Source organism: Hemicordylus capensis, chromosome 1, assembly GCF_027244095.1.
Source record: "Hemicordylus capensis ecotype Gifberg chromosome 1, rHemCap1.1.pri, whole genome shotgun sequence".
Lineage (NCBI taxonomy): Eukaryota > Metazoa > Chordata > Lepidosauria > Squamata > Cordylidae > Hemicordylus > Hemicordylus capensis.
Genome location: NC_069657.1, coordinates 210,820,374 through 210,840,761, shown reverse-complemented (window position 1 = coordinate 210,840,761; position 20,388 = coordinate 210,820,374). Strand labels below are relative to the sequence as shown.

Below are 20,388 nucleotides of genomic sequence, written 5' to 3'. Positions count from 1 at the left end.
CTTGTATTAAACAAGTGTTTTTAAATGTATCTAAAAAGATAAAAGGCAGAACCAGTCTGTAGTAATTGAATAAACTTTTTTTTCTCTGTTCTTTTTACAAGCCTCAGCGGATTGGTTATTAACCCGGCTGAGTGGGGGGGGGGAGGGGATTTATCTGGTGCAGAACACAACTCAAAGATAGCTTGGCCAAATTAACAATCAAGAATTAACTGCACATACAGGAAGATGCACAGGAGAAAGGTTTTATTCCTGTCTACAGGCAAGGGGAAGCAAAGTGAAACGAGGATTGATACTCACCCCAAACCCCATTGGGAAAGACTTTCTATAGAGGTGGCTTGGTAGCAGCAAGATTTACCCTACTAGAATTTTTTCTTTTTCTTTCTGGGTTTTGGAAAGTTAAAGATCTTTAAGCCAGCCAGTCTGCTTCTCAAGCAGAGGAAAGGGATGACTCAGCGCTAGAGTCCTCCCTTGTGCTGCAGAACTGGTTTAGACTGGTCAGGGAGATTTTCCAGTAACCTGGCCTGAGTCAGGAAAGGAAATTTCCACTACCCACAATCCACTACAATAATATATATGGTATTAAGATTGTTCAGTATCTTAATATTATCAACATGTTGTGTTGAAGAAATAGCATTTATTTCTTTATAGTGTTTCTTACCTACTAACGCTAGAGTGGATTTCTGTTCTGAACATAGGAAGTCAACCAAAACAGCAACTCCTCTTGCAGACAAAGTGACTTGGTCCATATCAACTATAATTCTGGCTAATACAACAATCTGAAATCAAGGGTGCATTTTGATACAATACATTAATTAGGTCTCTTATAATTTGCATTCCTCTTTATTTCCCCCTTTCAATAATATAGTAGTCTAATCATTTTTGTTCCAGCACTGGGCCTTATGGAAATGTAGGTTATGGTTAGAGGATCAGACGAATGCAAGAGAAAAATGCGAATGTTGCGTTAGGATGCAGACAAAGCGTCTGGGAGTTATTCCCACATGGCTTCATGCTGTGGGGTAAATGTTGAGCAAAGCCACTTCAAATTACACTCGCAGCATTGAGGGGAGCAGCCCCTCCCCTCTGCTCTCAGATTTTATTTTGGTGCAGGTTCACATCGCATGCCTTCTAGCTGATGTGGTGGGGAGTGGGAGAGAGAGAGAGAGAGATTTCTAAAGCCTATATCTGCATTCTTAAAGACCGTATCCCTCTTATCATGTTAATGATTCTACATAAGTTCTTCTCCCTATTTGCTCTGGATTTTCAGAAAAACTTGCTTAAAACCAGCATTTTAAAAACCCGGAAATACACTGAGATAAGCTAGAATTCAGAAGACAAAACCCGATTTCTTTATTATTCTTTATTCTTTATTGATTTGATTTCTATATCGCCCTTCCAAAAATGGGTCAGGGCAGTTTACACAGAGAAATAATAAATAAATAAGATGGATCCCTGTCCCCAAAGGGCTCACCATCTAAAAATATGTGATTTGTGTGTGGAGTGCTTCCAAGGTTCTCGAATGGACTTCGGGGTAAGTTTGAATACACACACTCTCTTCTGGCGGGGATTCGGAGTAGAAGCCCTGTCTGTAAAGCCTCCTGCATACGTGTACACAAGCCCCGGGTTTGCGCAACCCTTGCTCATATTGGTATACTCCAATATGATTGCTTGTAGGAGCAATTATTAGAAGCAACAGACTATATATCCTTGAACTGGGCTGTTTTGAACATTATATCTTAGGTTTCAGTTTTGCCTTGCTTTGGCAAAAGAGATATTATAGGAGCTGGCTTTGTGATGGTAGGGATTCAAGGTGTTATACTTTGCTGGGTCTGGTTCTAGTTCTTCTTATCCAGGCCCTGTTAGAGACTGGTGCTGGGGACTGTTGTTCATCATTGTATGAAGGGGAAAATATGCATATTGCCTCGGGAATCCATATTGTCAACTGTTTTAACATACTAGGGGAGACTGTCCAAATATCTGGAGTGAGATAAATCAATCAATTGATCAATCTTTTACTATAGTCATTGACTAGAAAAAGAAATTTAAAACAGTTTGAAAGGCAGGAATTCATCATATTCCTACCATTGATATAATTAGGGAACCAAATCAATAATTACAATAATCTTCATCAATTAAGCTTGCATAACATTAGATGCTATCTCCTCCCAGGTTTTACAAGTCACTCCACAAAATTTAGCTACACTATGTGTAATCTCAGGATTTTGGTCAGAAAGAAGAAGGCAGCAGGCATAAAGTGTATCACAGCATCCTGGCATATTCTTTTTAAAAGGAACAATAGAAGTATTATGGATATGATTATATTAAAAACACAGTTCAATAGAACATGCTCCACTAATTCAGCTGCCCCAGAGCCAGATACACACACACACACACACACACACACTCTCTCTCTCTCTCTCTCTCTCTCTCTCTCTCTCTCTCTCTCTCTCTCTCTCTCTCTCAGTGAAGGGTGTTTTTTTTTTAAATCAGCCCTCAAGTGATGCTGATGGCAGGATGTTGAACTGTGTCATTTCAAATGCCCTTCAATATTTGAGCACTGTGAGTGTAGAAAGGTATTCAGATGGTGTGGTGTTATAAAGTTGTCTCCCTGTGATGACATTTGTGGGGACCAATCTTTGCTCAGTTTGGCATCAGCATCCAGAATTCTTTGCCACACTAAAGTGCAGCTTTAGTGTGGTCATATCTCAATGCTATCAGAAGCCCCAGGGAAAACCCATAGCTGTGCCATTTTTCTTCCAAGGACCATGCAACTTCAAAATTATCAACTAACACCAGTGGAACCAATCCCATCAGGCCATTCCCAGCAGCACCGGCTCCTGCTGTTCTCCTCCACCTCCCTCCTCTGGCACAAAGCCAGTAGAAAAGGGAGCAGAACAAAGTAGGGCAGAGGCAAAAATCAAGACGCTTGCTGCCTTTCTAGGCGGTGCAGCTCATTGGCCCCAGTACCCACCTAGGAGGAGCACGTGATGCTGGGAGCCTGTTTTTATTGGCCCCAACATCCCTCCTGGGTGGGGCCTTGTGGAGCAAGCCAGCGGCGCGCCTGTGCCGGCTCAGTCCGTCTCTCCCAAGCACAGAGAGCGGATGTGTGCCGGCAAGCTCCCAGGCCGGCCTTTTCCACGTGGCCAGGCCTGGTGGGAGCGGGCTGCGCCGGGGGGGCTGTATTGGCTGGGGTCTTTTGAGCCCCGCAGTGAAGGAGGCAGCCAGGCGGTCGGCCAGCTCAAGGGTGGGCTTCTGAGCCCAGACCTTGGTCGCCCCCCACTTTGTCGTGGCGCCATTTCGCACTGCAGCTAGGCCTGACCGGGCCTCTTTGGGCTGCCGAGCAGTGCGGGACACGCCAGAGCCCTAGTGGCCGGGCCTCCGGGCCCTGTACCCGTCCATGCTTCCCTCCTTTGTCTGCCGCTTGCTGACACCGGGTGTATGTTATGTGTGGCACCCAGTGAACGCACATGCCTCTCTTGCCGCGGCGTGGCCATTCGGGGCCGCGGTTAGGCCTAGCAGGCCTCGGGAGCCCCAGGCCTCTGGGTCGGTGGGCTCCCTTGCTGCGGCGCAGCCATCTGGGGCCGGGGCTAGGCCTAGTGGGCCTCGGGAGCCCCAGGCCTCTGGGCAGGCGGGCTTTTAAGCCCGGCTGGGAAGGCCTTTCTGCGGCCGCATCTGCCAGCTGGCCGCTTAGCGGGCAGGCGCCTCAAGCTCTGGCCAAGCGGGCCTTACTGCCGGCGCCGGCCTGGACCGGGCAGGCCTGGAGACCTGCATTCCCACCCCCTACCCAGCTACTAGGAGGCCCGGGTAGCGACGTTTAGCTGCTTTTGACAACCCCCCTACCCCACTTCTCCTCCGTCGATTGTACAGGCGCACACCCAGTCAGCGGGCCGCCGTGGGCTAATAATATATATATTTTAAATTAAATTAAAAATTGCAAAGGGGGGCTCTTAGTGCCCCAGCCACCTTTCGAGTTCCGTGAGATCAACGTGCCGCTAGGACACAGCAGGCCGGGTCAGCCTGGCCCGAGGTTTGGAGGACGGTCGAGGGTGATGGGGCAGGACTCGCCTGGGGGGGGGTAGCGCTGAGTGCCGTGGGAGTGGGTTGGACGGGTGTTGGGATGGAGCATAGGCTTGGCCCTGAGCCAGGGGGCTGGTGGGGTACCCTGGGAGCACTAAGGGGCTACCCCGACAATAAAGGGCTACCCAACATCTGCAGCTGAGTGCAGGGCGGTATTTTCCGCAACATGGGCCCAAAGAAGGCCTCAGTTAAGAAGGGCGGTAGGCCCGTGCAGCCTATTAAGAGACCGCACATTCCATTCGATTCTTCATCTGATGACAATGGGGACCTTGAGCTGGGGGCTATCAGGGCGATTATCGCACACCTCCAGGCTCTAGAGAAGCAACGTGCAACTCCCTTGGGGGATGGGGCTGAGGGTGACCCATCTGGGGCTCCGACACACCATCATAGAACATCCAGGGCAGCCAAGAAAGCAAAACTAATGCAAGGTTTCGCTGAACGTTTGGTAGCACTCAAGGCGGTCGGGCCAATTGCAACCAGCCCAGGAGGAGCTGGAACCCCCCATCCAGAGCCCGCATCGGGCAGTGGCCCAGAAAGAACCGGGACCCCTCAATCCGAGCACGTGCCGGGCAGCAGTGGCGAGGACCTCAGAGATGACAGGTCTGGCGCCGGTAAGTCAGCTCAAGGGGTCTGGCCATGGGGCATGCCATACAGCCCCCCCTGTGCACCTTATGGGTGGTACCTGGCCCCACGAACTGGGCATCACCGCATGCCACCTGCAATCAAGTCTGGCAAGGCGGGTCGGGTCATGAGGCAACCCTAGAGGATGCTGCTGCTGCCCCCTGCGGGGCAGTTTCTCAGGCATGTAACAGTAGTCACGCAGGCGATGTTCTGGTACCACTTGGCAATCACCTGTTGCCATTAGTCAAGGAACGCATTTGGAAGGGCGAATGCATGGATATATTCCAGCTGCTTTTCAAAGAGCCCGAACCAATAGAAAAGGATGGGGCACAGGGGAAGGACAAGGAGAAGACTAAAAGGAAACCCACTGAGCATAATTGTGCCAATTGGGTTTCAGGGTTCACGGTATACATGGGGGTAGTCACACAGAAGTATCCTGAGAAGGGCCCTGCTCTCATCAAGTATTTTGACATAATACATCGAGCCTTCATGGACTTTGCAGGCAATGCTTGGGAGTGCTACGACCAGGCTTTTCAAGAGCGTGCCTCTAATAACACAGCTATATCGTGGGGAAAACAGCACCTGGAGCTCTGGCTCCAGATCATGACTCCTGCCAGGCCTTTGGCCGGGGAATGCGCGGACAGTGGGCATTTGATTTCCAGGACTCCAGCAGTGTCAGCGGCCTCTGCCGCAGGCGCCCAGGGGGTTCAAAGTCCCCTGGTCTGCTGGGAGTTTAATAGAAGTGGGAAGTGCACACGTTCCCCATGCAAATACAGGCATGACTGCGGCTTCTGTGGAGGCTGCCATCCAGGCCTCAATTGCCCGCGGACAAAAACGTTCAGGGCAAGGGGAGGCTACCAACACGCAGGGGGTGGGAAAGGACCCGCGATCGCCCATGGGGGTGGTGCGGGAAAAGGGCCCCAGCCCAATTAGGATTCCTGTGCTACGGCTACTGTTGCGCGACTACCCGGACAGGGAATGTGCACGTTACACAGAGGCTGGCTTCATGAAGGGCTTTCGAATACCATGTCAATTTACACGCACCCATAGTACTGCTCGCAATTTAAAATCAGTGGAGGGCTTGGAACATATAGTGGCTAGGAAAATCGCCAAAGAGGTGGTGCTGGGCAGGGTATTAGGCCCTTTTATACAGCTCCCGCTACCAAATCTGAGGGTATCCCCATTGGGTGTGGTACCCAAGAAGGCTCCAGGGGAATTCAGGCTCATTCACCATCTATCTTACCCCAAGGGCAGCTCAGTCAGTGATGGCATACCAGCTGAGCTCTGCTCGGTCTGGTATACTTCCTTTGACGAAGCAGTGGCAATGGTCTGGGCATGCGGACCTGGGGCCCTATTAGCGAAGTGCGACATCAAGTCAGCCTTTCGCCTGCTGCCTGTACACCCTGATGACTTTGATTTGTTAGGCTTCGAGTTCAATGGGGGGTATTACATCGATAGGGCCTTACCCATGGTGCTTTGCTGCTATGAGCCATTACAAGAGCATCCTTGGTTGCAGAAGGCCAGACCCCGGGATCCTTTGCCCTCCCTCATATTCATATCCCCTCCTAGGATCAGGGTGATATAAAAATATGTTAAATTATATATATATACAGTATATACACACACATACATACTGTACATACATTCATTTTCTCTCCTAGGAAGTCATCATGTTCCCTTCCATTTCCAGAGTAACAGAAAAATTGTGCCCCTCAGCATCCCCACCACCACCACCAAAAATTGTGCTTGTGCAAGGCAATTTTGTTGAGGGGCTCTAATGAGGATGGCGGTGCAATTGCTGTCAGATGAAGGGCTTGCATGGCATTTAAAGGGATTTAAATGCCCTTTCCCTTCTGAGGGCAGGCAGTCCATCCCCAAAAGGCATGATTGCACTCAGCACACCCCTTGAAGATTGTAGCCAATGGCTGCTGCCCTGGAGACGTCCTGACACCTTGCCCATAGTCTGGCGATGTGAGCACTTGCTGGGATGTGGCCTCGGCGGACCAGGAAGAGGGAGGGGGCTCCCCTTCCCTGAAACGCAGGTTGCCAGGCTGTGGTTGGATGAACATCTGTGATGCAATTCATGGTTAGAAAAATTAACCACAGGTTCGGCAATCTCTGGTTTCACATTACATTTGAATGCGGCCTGTGTCTTTCTGCCTCATATCTAGCCTGAAACTGCTGTTTCTTTTCACTAACCAATGCTTATGCAAACATACATTCTGTGTGAATTCCATAATTTTGTACCTGATAGGCAGCCATTGCTTTATCCGTCTCTACTTCGGATTGCAGAAAAGGTTCAAATGCTGACAATGATATTGGTCCAGTCTCCAGGATCAAGAGCTGCTGGACTGGATTATTATAAGCAAAAAGGGCTATAGCATATCCTGCCCGTAAACAGATATCCTTAAGATAAACAATTAGAGAAATATGTAAATGCTCTTGACAGTTAAACATGACATTACATTGTTGTTTTAAACATATTTGATGTATCATTTGAGAGGAGTAGCTTTGTTAATCTCTTGTAGGAAGAACAACAAAGAACTGATTGGCACCACATTTATTGTGACATAAGCTTTCATGGGTGCAGTACTGACATGGTCAGATACACAATGTGTTATCCTCCATCTGTATACACATTAATACATACAGGCACTCCCTGAGTTACAAACACCCATACTTACAAACAAATCTCCATAACGTGTTATATGAAGGAAGCCCCAAACTTACAAATGCCAACCCACACATACAAACAAGCCATTGCTCTTGTTAACTACCAGCGTTCCCTCTAACAAGGATTCCCAGATGTTGTTGACTACAACTCCCAGAATCCCCAGGTGCAATGGCTTTTGCTAGGGGATTCTGGGAGTTGTAGTAAACAATGTTTGGGAATCACTGGTAACTACATGTGTTCTGAGTTATGAACATCTAACTTACAAATGGATTGTGTTCCAAAATGGGTTCATTTGTAAGTTGGGGATGTACAGAAAGAAGGCAAAGAGAACTTTTTTTTTAATTACCACATGAAATCAAAGGTCAAGATTATTATTATTATGTAAAGCACAAATGAAAATAGATCTAGTCAAAGGGATAAAAGAATGAATCAGAGTGAATGTGATTCATTACTAACATTAAGTGGCAAAGCAAGATAAATATGTGACGTGTTTACAAAAACAGTGCCTGAGTTATTTCTATATCAATTTTGTGTAGTGTTACAGATTATTGCTCTAATGCAGAACCGCAGAGACCTGTGAGAGCAAATAATTATTCACTTTGGCAAGGATCACCATTTGCACATGTGGAGTTGTCCCCTCCACTAAAATAGGGAGTCCTTTTAGACGAGATTGGTCTGTGAGCACATTGCTACATCCACTGAGAAACAGTGGGTCAAGAAGGAGGGTCTTTCAAGAACAAATGAATGTGTGACTCAACAGAGACTTACCAAATGTGGAGCTCTTCCATGTGTTACTTTTCTGAGGACACAGACTTGTATCAAGAAAAAAGCAAATACCTCTTATTGTACAAATTGCCTTGGATTTGATTGGATCTTGGGTCTGATTTGCCTTGGATCTGATTGCCTTGGCTACATACAGAAGTGGACAACAAGTAGCTCTTGAGCCCCTGAGCACTTCTGTGTCACATGGGGGTGTTTGTCAAGGCATGTCTGCACTGACCAACTCATGACAGAGTTCCAAAGTGCCTCATTGAATTAAAGAAATTGCCACATCTGAAGCTGTCTTATACTGAGTCATCAAGTTATGTATTGTGTCTACACTGACTGGCAATAGATTTCCAGGCTTTCCGGCTTTCCCAGTCTTACCTCGAGATATGAAGCTGGGACCTTCTGCTATAAAAGCAGGGACTCTGTCTCTTACCACTGCACTGTTCCTCCCAAGCATCTGAAACTGGCAGCTTACAGAAACTGGCAAACTGCCCACTGGACGCCTCAGTAGACTGTTCTTATGCTGTGTTGTAAATTTGTACTCTGATCTCATGATATGCATGTATGTACACACGAATCTCATGTATATGTCCATAGGAGAAAAAGGAACATCTAGAGCATTCTCTGAAATCAACACTATTATGTAAGCCAGTAAAACTAGTACCTTATCTGATGCATAAAGCAGCCCAAGGACATCGGAATAAGAAAAACCTTCCTTCTCTAGTAACATATTCTGCAGGTTACTGTTCTTTAAAACAATACAAGCCAAAGAAACTGCAACCTCAACCTAAACATTCAATTGAATGGAAAAATGTGTATTTTTTTAAAAAAGAAAACATGATCTTAATTTAATACAGTACATCAAAAGGGCTGGAAAAGGTTCCAGGAAACAACTTTTCCTGGCTTCAAGGGAGCTATAGTGCTTTTACAGAATGGCACTTAATAATATTGCATTTCCACCCCCAGTCCCCAGAAACCAAAAGTTTGATAAACGGTTAACCAGGTGAGGAATATGAAGAGGATAAGGATGGCCAGGCTTCTAATGCACCCCTAACATCAGTTGCGGTGCCAGTGCCAGCCGAACGGTGGCCTGGGTCCAGCCCTGCTTGGCGGCCCCCTCTAGTTATGCCGCATGCACGTGATGTCATGTGCATGGGGGCATGGCTAGGGTTCCATAGGAGCCCCAAGCGAACTCCTCCCTCCCAGGAAGTATTAAATAGGAAGTATTTCCCTTTCTCTCTCCTATCAGGCAGTGAGCACTGCCTGAAATGACAACCTGAAAGCTCGCCCGGGATCTCGGGAGCCCAGGCCATGCCCCCTTTGTGTGTGATGAGGGGGCGTGGCCCGGACTCCTGAGAGCCTGAGTGAGCTCTCAGCTTGTCATTTCAGGCAGTACTGGTTGTCCGATAGGATGTATTTCCCTTTCTCTCCCTCTCTGGGGGACCGGTAGTTGTGGAAAATTAGTGCCTGGAGCGCTACAGGGCTGGTACAGGGCCTGGATTCTACCACTGCTGGTTCTGTTCTTGCCTCTGCCATAAACTACAGCACAGAGAGATTAGCTTTTGAGGATACCACAGAGGTAGACAGAAGAATGAAGGAAACATCAGGTGGGGAGTAAGATCAAGGTGGCTCAGCATATCATCCTCAGGCATTGTAGAGTGGGGGGGGGGGAAGGTTGGTCTAAGCTTGTTCTGAAAGATTTCTTTTCTTTCTCCTAGTATACTGAAAGATGTCAGTGTGGACAAGAGACATGCAGAGCAACAGAGAAATGACCAGGGCTAGCCAGGAAAACCACAAGAAAATGCAGAGGCTATTCTCACGTGCACCCTAACCCAAGCTAGGGAAGCCCAGCCTGGGTTAGGCTGCGCATGATAACTACTGGGATCGGGCCCAATCCTGGCGGGGCAGCACTGCCTAGCCCAGCTTTTTAACCCAGTGTTTGTACCATTCGTTTTCAAGATGGGAGACTGTTATGAGAAGATCTCTATCAGGATCTAAGTATCCCATCTCCATATGCTGTGGATTTGGTTTGTACCAGATCGTAAACACCATATAATTCTAAGCAATTAAGTGTAGATGTCCAAATTTGTTTGGCTATTTACCAGCAGTTAGCTTCATTTGCACTGTGTAAAGACATGTTATGAGCTGACTTCAAAGCACTACTGAAAGCTATCCCAAAAATGATTAAAGGAGTTAACCTCCATATTTAGTGGTAGGTCCATAAGGCTACCACTTAAGACCCACCTTTACTTGAAGAGAATGATGAGCTTTAAGTAAATGAACAAGTATTGGGATGGCCCCTTCATCCACTACGTTCTCTTGACTATTTGGATTGCTTATGTTAGCTTCACCTGTAAGGTCCAACATGTCAGGTACAGAATCCCATATATGGCATACAAATGAACAAAAACAGAAATGTAATGTCAGCAAAAGCAAACCACATAACTGTGCAATTGTTGTGTGTTGATTACTGTTAGACGTGTAAACTCCAAACTGCTATTTCCATTAGTTAGTGATAGCGTTGAAGCTACATACAGCTCAAACATTTGCACAGCTGCTGTATTTTGTCATAATTGGTGGGTATGTGTACAGGTGAAGGAAGGCTGGAAAGGAACTGGCTACAATCTCATTTGATCCCATGATCCTATCTTATTAGGACATTTGAAGGGGTGTGCAAAGTGCAAACAAAGTCTTGGTGGTCAACGTGTTAAACACAGGAACTCTTTGGCAAAATAATCAAAGCAGGCTCAGTCACCATTCACAGAAATACATATGGATGCCTAAGATTTCAGACATAATGCCAATGAATAACTCAGCTTGCTATTAACATCTTGGGGGAGAATCCAGTCAACTTAGACATTTTCCAAAGTTGGAATTCTTTTCTGCAATCCTAAAACTGGAGCACGCATAAAGAAAATGTTAAGCAGGAAGTTTGGTTGCTGACTAGAGTTAACATTTATACTATGTGAGGTGATTCACAATAAAAAACTGTGCCCTACCCAGGTTTTGGAGCTGTGTGTGCTCTCAATTTTCAGTTGTGTGGAAGCAAGGTAAGAGGAAAACCTAGGTAGAAGTGATTGCGTGGAAGCAAGGTAGGAAGAAAAGCTACCTAGGTTTTCCTCCTACCTTGCTTCCACACAATCATTTCTACCCAGGTTTTCCTCTTTCTTTGCTTCCACACAACTGAAAACTGGGAGCACACACAGCTCCCAAACTTGAGTAGAACACAGTTTTTGATTGTGTGAATGACCTCTGTATGTGGGATGCTCTTTTTATTCTCTTTGTTGATTTGAAATGTCTGTGTTTATATATTTATAAATAAACTGTTGGTTTAAATAAGCCTCCTGTTTTTATTAAAGGGTCTTTCAAGCCCCTAGTGGGCTGCACTAAGGTCTAGTGGGGTATGTTTAGCTAGATGGATTACAAGTTGTGCAGGCCTGCTCTAGGATCCAGACTATTTTGACAAATCAGTGAAGTAGGAAGTTGTTCATGGAAGTGGACCACTTTGGTATTACTAAATTACATAGTTAACAATACTGGCTGAATCTAGACTAAATTGTTCAATAGTACTACGCAGGACTTACTCTAAAGGTCTACTTAATTTCAATATGGACTTCTGTTGAGTAATGTAGTCAGGATGTCAGCCAATGAGGTTGTTCTCACACACAGCCTAACTGAGGCTAAGGGCGCCCAGCCCAGGTTAGGCTACCTGTGAGAACTGCCAGGATCGGGCCCGATTCTGGCAGGGCAGCACTGCATAGCCCCGCTATTTACTCCAGCTGTTAGCCGAGATTAAGGGAGTGAGTGGTCCCTTACCCCCAGCTACTTGCTTGTGTGCAAGTATGGGCTGCTTCCAGCCTGGCTGAACACAGAGACGGGCATCTAGAGCACCTGTCTCTTGGGGGAATCTCCCCTTCTAGTATGTGTGTCGCACCCTGCATTGTGGGCTTCACAGAGGCCAGGACAATGAGTCCCAGCCTCAGCTCAATCTGCCCTGCTCTGCGCTGCAAGGAGCAGGGCTGATAGTGTGGGAGCACGAAGCGCTTGGTGTTTTGTTTTGTTGGACCAACAAAACAACGATCATCTGGGGGGAAGGCAAGGTTTGGTAAGTCTCTCCCCACCCGCCACCTAGTAGGTCATGTGAATAGCCCCTCTCTCTCCAAAGTGGTCACATTTTTCTTACTCCGAAACCTCTTTTTAACTTTAAGGCAACAGGAAACATCTGACTTCTGTAATGTGCTCTATGTAAGGCTGCCTTTGTACGTAGTCCAGAAACTTCTGTTAGTTCAGAATGCGGCAGCCAGGTTGGTCTCTGGGTCATCTCAGAGAGACCATGTTACTCCTTTACTGATGGAGCTACACTGGATGCCAATAGGTTTCTGGACAAAATACAAAGTGCTAGTAATAAATTATAAAGCCCTAAACGGCTTAGGCCCTGGGTATTTAAGAGAGCGTCTTCTTCATTATGAGCCCCACCGCCCATTGAGGTCACCTGAGGAGGTCCGTCTCCAGTTACCGCCAACTCGTTTGGTGGCTACACTGAAGAGGGGCCTTCTCAGTCACTGCCCCGAAATTGTGGAATGCGCTCCCTGCTGAGATACGATCCTCTCTATCTCTGGCAATTTAGAAAAAACACCTGAAAACCCATCTTTTCACCCAAGCTTTCTCACCTTCCTAAAATAATAATAATAATTGGGGGGTTTTAATCTCTGGTTTATTTTTAAATTTTTAAATTGTTTTTAAGTTTTTTGTATACGTTTTTAACTGGTTTTATGCTATTGTTAACCACCCAGAGACGAAAGTTTGGGGTGGTGTACAAATTTGATAAATAAATAAAATAAATAAAAAAGAAGCTACAAACCGACACAAATGGTCCCCAAGGCTTTGATGATACTGAGAAGTGTGCCCTCTGCTATCCTTGAGCTCCTTAACAGCCGAACCAAAGGGGCAATCCCGTTCCCTTCGCATATTTGGTTCTGATGTACTTGGCTGTCCTTGCTAAGAGCGATGACAGCTTCACCTCCTTCCAAAACAATTAAAGTAACAGGTATATTTAAGAACCTTCAGTGTCTTGTCTGATGCTTCTGCAGAGCCATTAAAAAAGGCGACTTACCAACACACTGCATTTTATCAGATGTTGACAAAAGCATATCTATAATCAGATTGTATCCAATGTGTTCTGCCATGTATTTTTGCTGCTTCAGTGTTTGTCCTGCCAGTGCCCAGAGTGCTGTGGCACCTTGTTCTTTAACTTTCAATTGAAACGCCTGTAAATTGAATAAAAGTCTTTGTTTAGCTTTATTGTCTGAACAATAACCTGAGGCTTAATCCTAAGCAGATCGATTAGTAAGTGCCATTGAGCTCAGTGAGACAATGGAACTTGCATAAGTTTCATGTATCTTGTGTTTCTTTTTAGATTGTGAGCCCTTTGGGGACAGGGTTCCATCTTATCTATTTATTATTTCTCTATGTAAACCCACCCTGAGCCATTTTTGGAAGGGTGGTATAGAAATCTAAATAATAATAATAATAATAATAATAATAATAATAGAGGCACTACCTTGGCGTGGTTGTGGGGCTTGTGTGCTCTGAGGAAGGTGAGAGCTATGCCAGAGGTCCAACCATACTGGACAGGTCTCACCAGAGGAGCCAGACAAAGAGTGCCTCTCCCATCAACAATATGGTGAGACGTAACTTTAATAAATCTATACCGGATCGGTCGTCGCCCGGGTCAACAAGGACCGCGCCAGGTGCTATAGTCCCTGGACATCTGGTGGCAAGTGGGTAACAGGACTCAGGATCTTCAGTTGAGCAACCAGGGCTGAAGACAGCAAAGTTACTGGAAGAAACGTCGCTTAACCGAAAAAAATATACGCAAAATGCCAACAAGGAAATAATAATCTGCTATTACAAGTCTAGTCCAACTAGAAGAGGTTATTTAAAAAGAATGTACCAAATTTGGAAAGAGAAGCATCCAGATACAGAAATAACAGAACAAAGGCTAGCAGACCAGAGAAGATTCATAATAAGAAATAAAGTATTCACTGGAGTTGAGCTGGAAAAACTGGAAAGAGCAACACAGGCTCAAGATATGGAAGAAGAATTACCACCAACTGAAGAAGTTGCTCAGGCACAGGTGGAGGAGGTGTCGGAAATAGAGGAAGCCATTGTTGCTGAACTGTTTCAAAATCAAAACCAGGCAACCTCCCCTTTGCCTTCACCTCAAAAACCCAAATGCCATTTAACAGAAAAGCAACAAGAACTAAAGCAAAAAATAACTGAGCACATGAACCAAACAACCACCAGGGTTCGACTTCCAGCTCTAAAAACAGTTGCCAAAAAACAACTTGCTCAGGCATTAAAAGATGTCAATGCTGCACTTGCAGAAATAACAACCAATAATTTGCAAGAAACAAACCAACTAATGTACAGTGCAGCAACAATAACAACACAAGAGCTCGGATATAAGATCAGTGGACCTGTCAAAAAAGAAAGCAGTACATCACCTAAATGGAAGATTAGATTAGAAAATAAAATCTCCAGGCTTAGATCAGATGCTAGTAAATTGAAAGATATGAAAGACAAGAAGCTGAAGAATGAAAACACCAAACAGTATCTGATCCAAAAATACCACCTAGATTCAAGGAAAATTAGAGAAGTCCTGGAAATAATAAAGCAGCAAATAACAGCAGTGTCAAAGAAGATTAGCAGATATGAAGCCAGAATTAAACAACACAGGCAGAATCTCCAATTCCAGTCGAATCAGAGACGTTTCTACCAAAGTATAGAAGGAGAAACTGCAAGAAACCTAGAAACACCAAATAAAGAAGAAACAGTGCAATTCTGGGGGAAATTATGGGACAATCCAATAGATTATAATAAAAAAGCAGGCTGGATGAAAGAGGTCAAAAATGTAACCAACAAATGCAAGATCTAATAATAACACCAGAATTAATAAGTGAAAGAGCAAAGAAAATTAAGAATTGGACTGCACCAGGCGACGATGAACTGCATGGCTTTTGGCTTAAACACCTAACAAGTCTTCATAAACAACTATCAAAACAGTTCAATCACATTTTGCAAGGCGGTGATGTTGAACAATGGCTAACAACTGGGAAAACTCATCTCATAATGAAAGACCCAGTAAAAGGTGCAGTTCCAAGTAATTATAGACCGATCACCTGCCTGCCAACCATGTTCAAATTATTAACTGGAATAATAGCAGATGAAGTCATGCAACACTTATTAACTAACAAACAGCTTCCAGTTGAACAGAAAGGAAATTGCCCGAACACCAGAGGCACAAAAGACCAGCTGCTGATTGACAAAATGATTTTAGAAAACTGCAAGAGAAGAAAAACAAATCTAAGTGTTGCATGGATTGACTTCAAGAAAGCCTTTGATTCATTGCCTCACACATGGATACTAAAATGTTTAGAAACAACTGGTGTTAGCAAAAACATTCAGATATTTATATAAAAAAAGCAATGAGCATGTGGAGTACACAGTTAACAATCAATGGCGAGACACTTGGACAGGTTAGCATTAGAAGAGGCATTTTCCAAGGGGACTCACTATCCCCTCTGTTGTTTGTAATCGCCATGACCCCACTTTCACAAATACTAAACAAAACAGGCCTCGGATACCAAACATCTAAAACATCCAGTAAAATCAACCATCTGCTGTACATGGATGATCTGAAGTTGTATGGAAAGTCCCAGTCAGAAATCGAATCACTGCTAAACACTGTCCGTATATTCAGTAGCGATATAGCAATGGAGTTTGGACTAGACAAGTGTGCTGCATTAATAATGAACGGAGGAAAAATAACAAAAACAGAAGGAATAGAACTGCCCAATGGAAGCAAGATCAAGAACCTGGAAGAGAAAGAACCTTACAAATACTTGGGCATTCTCCAGGCTGATAACGTTGCACACACTGAAGTTAAAAGAAAAATTGGAAGTGAATACATCAGGAGAGTTAGAAAAATCCTCAAGTCCAAACTCAATGGCGGGAACACCATACAAGCCATAAACACCTGGGCTATACCTGTTATCAGATACACTGCAGGAATAATAGACTGGACCCAGGCAGAGCTAGAGACTCTGAATTGTAAGACCAGGAAAATCATGACCATCAATCATGCTCTGCACCCCCGCAGTGATGTAGATAGTGATGCACCCCCGCAGTGATGCACCCCCACAGCTCCGGTGGAAGAGGAATGCTACAAGTCCATCAAACAGTAGAGGAGGAGAAAAGAGGCCTTGAAGAATATATCAAGGACAGTGAAGAAGATGCACTTCAAATGGTCAATAACGCGAAACTATTCAACACCAATGAAACAAAGCAGGCCTACAAGAAAGAACAAGTCAAGAACCAAGCAGAAAAATGGAGAAATAAGCCCCTGCATGGTCAATATTTGCACAATATAAGTGGAAAATCAGACATCACCAAGACCTGGCAATGGCTTAAGAATGGCAACTTGAAGAAAGAAACAGAGGGTTTAATACTGGCTGCGCAAGAACAGGCACTAAGAACAAATGCAATAAGAGCAAAAGTAGAAAAGTCAACAACAAACAGCAAGTGCCGCCTTTGTAAAGAAGCAGATGAAACAGTGGACCACCTAATCAGCTGTTGTGAAAAGATCGCACAGACTGACTACAAACAAAGGCATGACAAGGTAGCAGGGATGATACACTGGAACATCTGCAAAAAATACAAGCTACCTGTAGCCAAAAATTGGTGGGACCATCAAATTGAAAAAGTTGAAGAAAATGAAGATGTAAAAATATTATGGGACTTCTGACTACAAACAGACAAACATCTGCCACACAATACACCAGATATCACTGTAGTCGAGAAGAAAGAAAAACAAGTCAAAATAATCGACATAGCAATAGCAGGGGATAGCAGAATAGAAGAAAAAGAAATAGAAAAAACCACCAAATACAAAGATCTACACATTGAAATTGAAAGGCTGTGGCAGAAAAATACCAAAATAATCCCAGTGGTAATTGGCGCCCTAGGTGCAGTTCCAAAGACCTTGAAGAGCACCTCAACACCATAGGGGCCAGAGAAATCACTATCAGCCAATTACAAAAAGCAGCTTTACTGGGAACAGCCTATATTTTGTGACGATATCTATAATAACCAACAGTATTGATGATAAAATTCAGCCATCCCAGGTCCTTGGGAAGGACTCGATGTCTGGATAAAACAAACCAGTCAATAACACCTGTCTGACTGTGTAAACAAGAAATAATACTTACTAAGCATGAGTAAACACACTTAGGATCAAGCTATGAACATTCTACAGTTATGCCAAGTACTACCCTATGCGATTGCTAAACACACATAAAATATTACAGAGAAGAGATGTAAAACTTGCCTTCAGAAGTTTTAAAAGGAACTTTGTCGCGGACTTGGCTAGAAATTTCATCTGGATGTATGTGTTCTTTTCGCAGAGTGCCTCAATTGCCATTGCTCCTTTCACTTGGACACTGATTTTCCTTACCCGGAGAAGCTCAACTAGAGGAGCAATCACTTGTGCCTCAGCAATGGCATTCTGCATCTTCAAATTTCCACGAGCAAGTTCTGCAATCGCCGCTGAAGCCACTGCCAGTAGTACATCTTTAGGCAGACAAAGTATTAAAATAAGTGCAAACTACATTATTATTATATCATTAGTAGTAGCAGCAGCAGCAGTGGTTGTTGTTATTATTATTATTGTTGTTATTGTTATTATTTTATTAACATTTTTATATCCCGCTCTTCCTCCAAGGAGCCCAGAGTGGTGTACTACATGCTTAAGTTTCTCCTCGCAACAACCCTGTGAAGTAGGTTTACGCTGAGAGAGAAGTGACTGGCCAAGAGTCACTCAGCGAGTATCATGGCTGAATGGGGATTTGAACTCAGGTCTCCCCCGTCCTAGTTCAGCACTCTAACCACTACACAAAGCTGGTTGTCATTATGGGTATATTAGACCCAGACATGGATAGATCCTGGCTCAGTTGGTTCATGCTCTAAGACCAGGAAGGCTGGATACTGGTTCACAATCAAGGCTGAGTTTTAAGCAAGTTGAAAGTATTTTGAGAGAGGCATCATCTTCACCCCATTTGGTTTACACATCCTTTTGATCCACTCTTACCTCTGGTTATACAGGTCTTTATACCTGCAAAATTTGTTTTCCAGAGAAGAAGTGAGTGGCATGAGCATACAGATAATCTGTTTCATCAGTTTCCGGGATAATTGTAGCAGTAGAAACTAATTTCCAATACTGGAATCCATACAAGTTTTATATTGCATTAATAACTGCCTAGACCCTTGATTATCATCTTAAAAGAAATGCAACATGGAGGTTAGGGGTTCAGATTTTAATCTCTGACCCATTATTTGAGATATAACCACCACTATTTTATTCTAGAATATTTGAACACTCCCAAATCAAGTGCACAATGTGTAAAAACATCTGCATGATCATTATGACATCTCCAACACATTAATGTCTGGGTCCGTAGATCTTAAGTTAGTCTTGCAGGTGTAATATACTATTGAAAACTTAATTTATGCTTACCTTTTCTTAAAGAGGAGCACAGCTAAGTGTGAAACTGAACTATACATTTCCCTCCAAATCCTAATCTGACATGCCCTTTCTCATTCTCATTACTACAACAGTTTCTAAGAGTCTCCATTGGTTTCCAGATTTGCAATCATCTTTTGTAATTGTAAAAGTTACCCTTTTAACTCATATTTCTCCCAGTAATTCTTCACGTTGTGTTAAAATTCTTAATTGAATCTCTCTTCTCAATACCTGTAATATTTACTTGAAAATACTCATACCAGAACTTTATAAGCTTGTTATCTTGCTCAAAAACATTATATCTGTAGAGGGATTGGAAATCCCTAATTTTTCAATATTTATTTGGTTCATCCTATTCTAAATGGAATTTCTAATCTTATTGTTACCTATTGTATTTGAGACTTGTGTATTATTGTATCATGTCTGTGAATTGTAATTCCAGCCTTTAATATAAAACAAAGTTTTTTACACACATAATCTCTGTTCTTTTACACATACAATCTCTGCATTGTTTTGAAGTTTTTACAGTTGTGTGCTTTAAGATTTTTTTGGCATGGGTTTTATCTCTGTGTTCTTCTTTATGTTTGTAGTGTCCTCTGCAGTTGACTTTTACGTTCCTGGTTATCATCTTAGCTTAGCCTCACATGCAGCTTCTAATTTTAATTAAAATATCCTTTAGTTTACCTGTTACCCACAGATAACTGAAAATACCGTTTCTATTCCAACTGCACATGCATTATCAAATTGTAGACAGCATATTAGAAAGACTTTCTAATCATATCTGCTATTATTTTAACATGATTTTTCTTTTCCTTCATGAACTCCCCTTCCCTATTTTTTCAATATTTAGTTGAATTGGTCATTAATCTAATGTATTTATTACTACCACATCATCAAATAATCAGAATCATTTAGAGAAATTATTCCTCTGTCAAGTCCAATGATTAATTCAACCATCATAAATCTATAACCTACAATTGATGCATCTGCTATATCCTATTTCAACAGTTAATCAATCCATCACAAGACTAGAATAAATATAAATTTGCAATAGAGAGTTGTTCATCAGCAATGTAGATTAACAATATAGAATAATTAATCAGTTAATGCATGTGTTCATCAGATTATAGGCTGATTACTTCAACATCGCTAGATTAGTTCATCAACAGTAAATTTATCCATCGGCTGTATATTAGTTTCTCTGCAGTACATTAATCCCTCTGCAATAATTTAGATCTTTAAATGAACACTGTCTCAGTAGCATAATCTAACAACCAAAACCTTATTCAACAAGTCAGTGATGATAAATTAGACCAGCCAAATTGAGAGATCCATCAGCCAAGAAGTAATTATTCAACGTTCTGCTCCTTGCTTTTCCTCGGAGCTTAGGGCGATGAAGCAACTCGGGCGACGGCTGGAACGACGCTGGAGGAAGAGTCGTCATGAATCCGACCGAACACAGGCTAGAGCCCATTTTAGGGACTACTCTGTGGCGGTGGGGGCGGTGAAGAAATGCTTTTTCTCCGCCTCCACTGTGTCTGCTCAGTGCAGACAAACAGAGCTGTTTCGTGTGGTAAAAACCTTGTTCCACACATCCCCCCAGACAATGGGGGAGGAGTCATCTACAGCTCTTTGTGATCGGTTTGCCTGTCGCTTTGCAGATAAAGTCGCT

General features: G+C 43.8%; 1 protein-coding gene across 3 annotated transcripts in view; it reads right to left on the bottom strand.

Annotated features, from left to right (window-relative positions):
* ANKAR (ankyrin and armadillo repeat containing) overlaps positions 1-20,388 on the bottom strand; it is a 70,358-nt gene that overhangs the window by 13,740 nt on the left and 36,230 nt on the right. For 2 of the 3 annotated variants that reach the window (XM_053272991.1, XM_053272981.1), the window contains exons 15-21: positions 17,526-17,767; positions 13,251-13,404; positions 12,999-13,160; positions 10,382-10,488; positions 8,802-8,924; positions 6,943-7,101; positions 659-776 (exon numbers count right to left, since the gene is read on the bottom strand). In XM_053272991.1, the coding sequence (XP_053128966.1) occupies positions 659-776; positions 6,943-7,101; positions 8,802-8,924; positions 10,382-10,488; positions 12,999-13,160; positions 13,251-13,404; positions 17,526-17,767 (1,065 nt within the window). The remainder of the gene's footprint in view (positions 1-658; positions 777-6,942; positions 7,102-8,801; positions 8,925-10,381; positions 10,489-12,998; positions 13,161-13,250; positions 13,405-17,525; positions 17,768-20,388) is intronic. The other variant, XM_053272995.1, reaches the window with a different exon arrangement.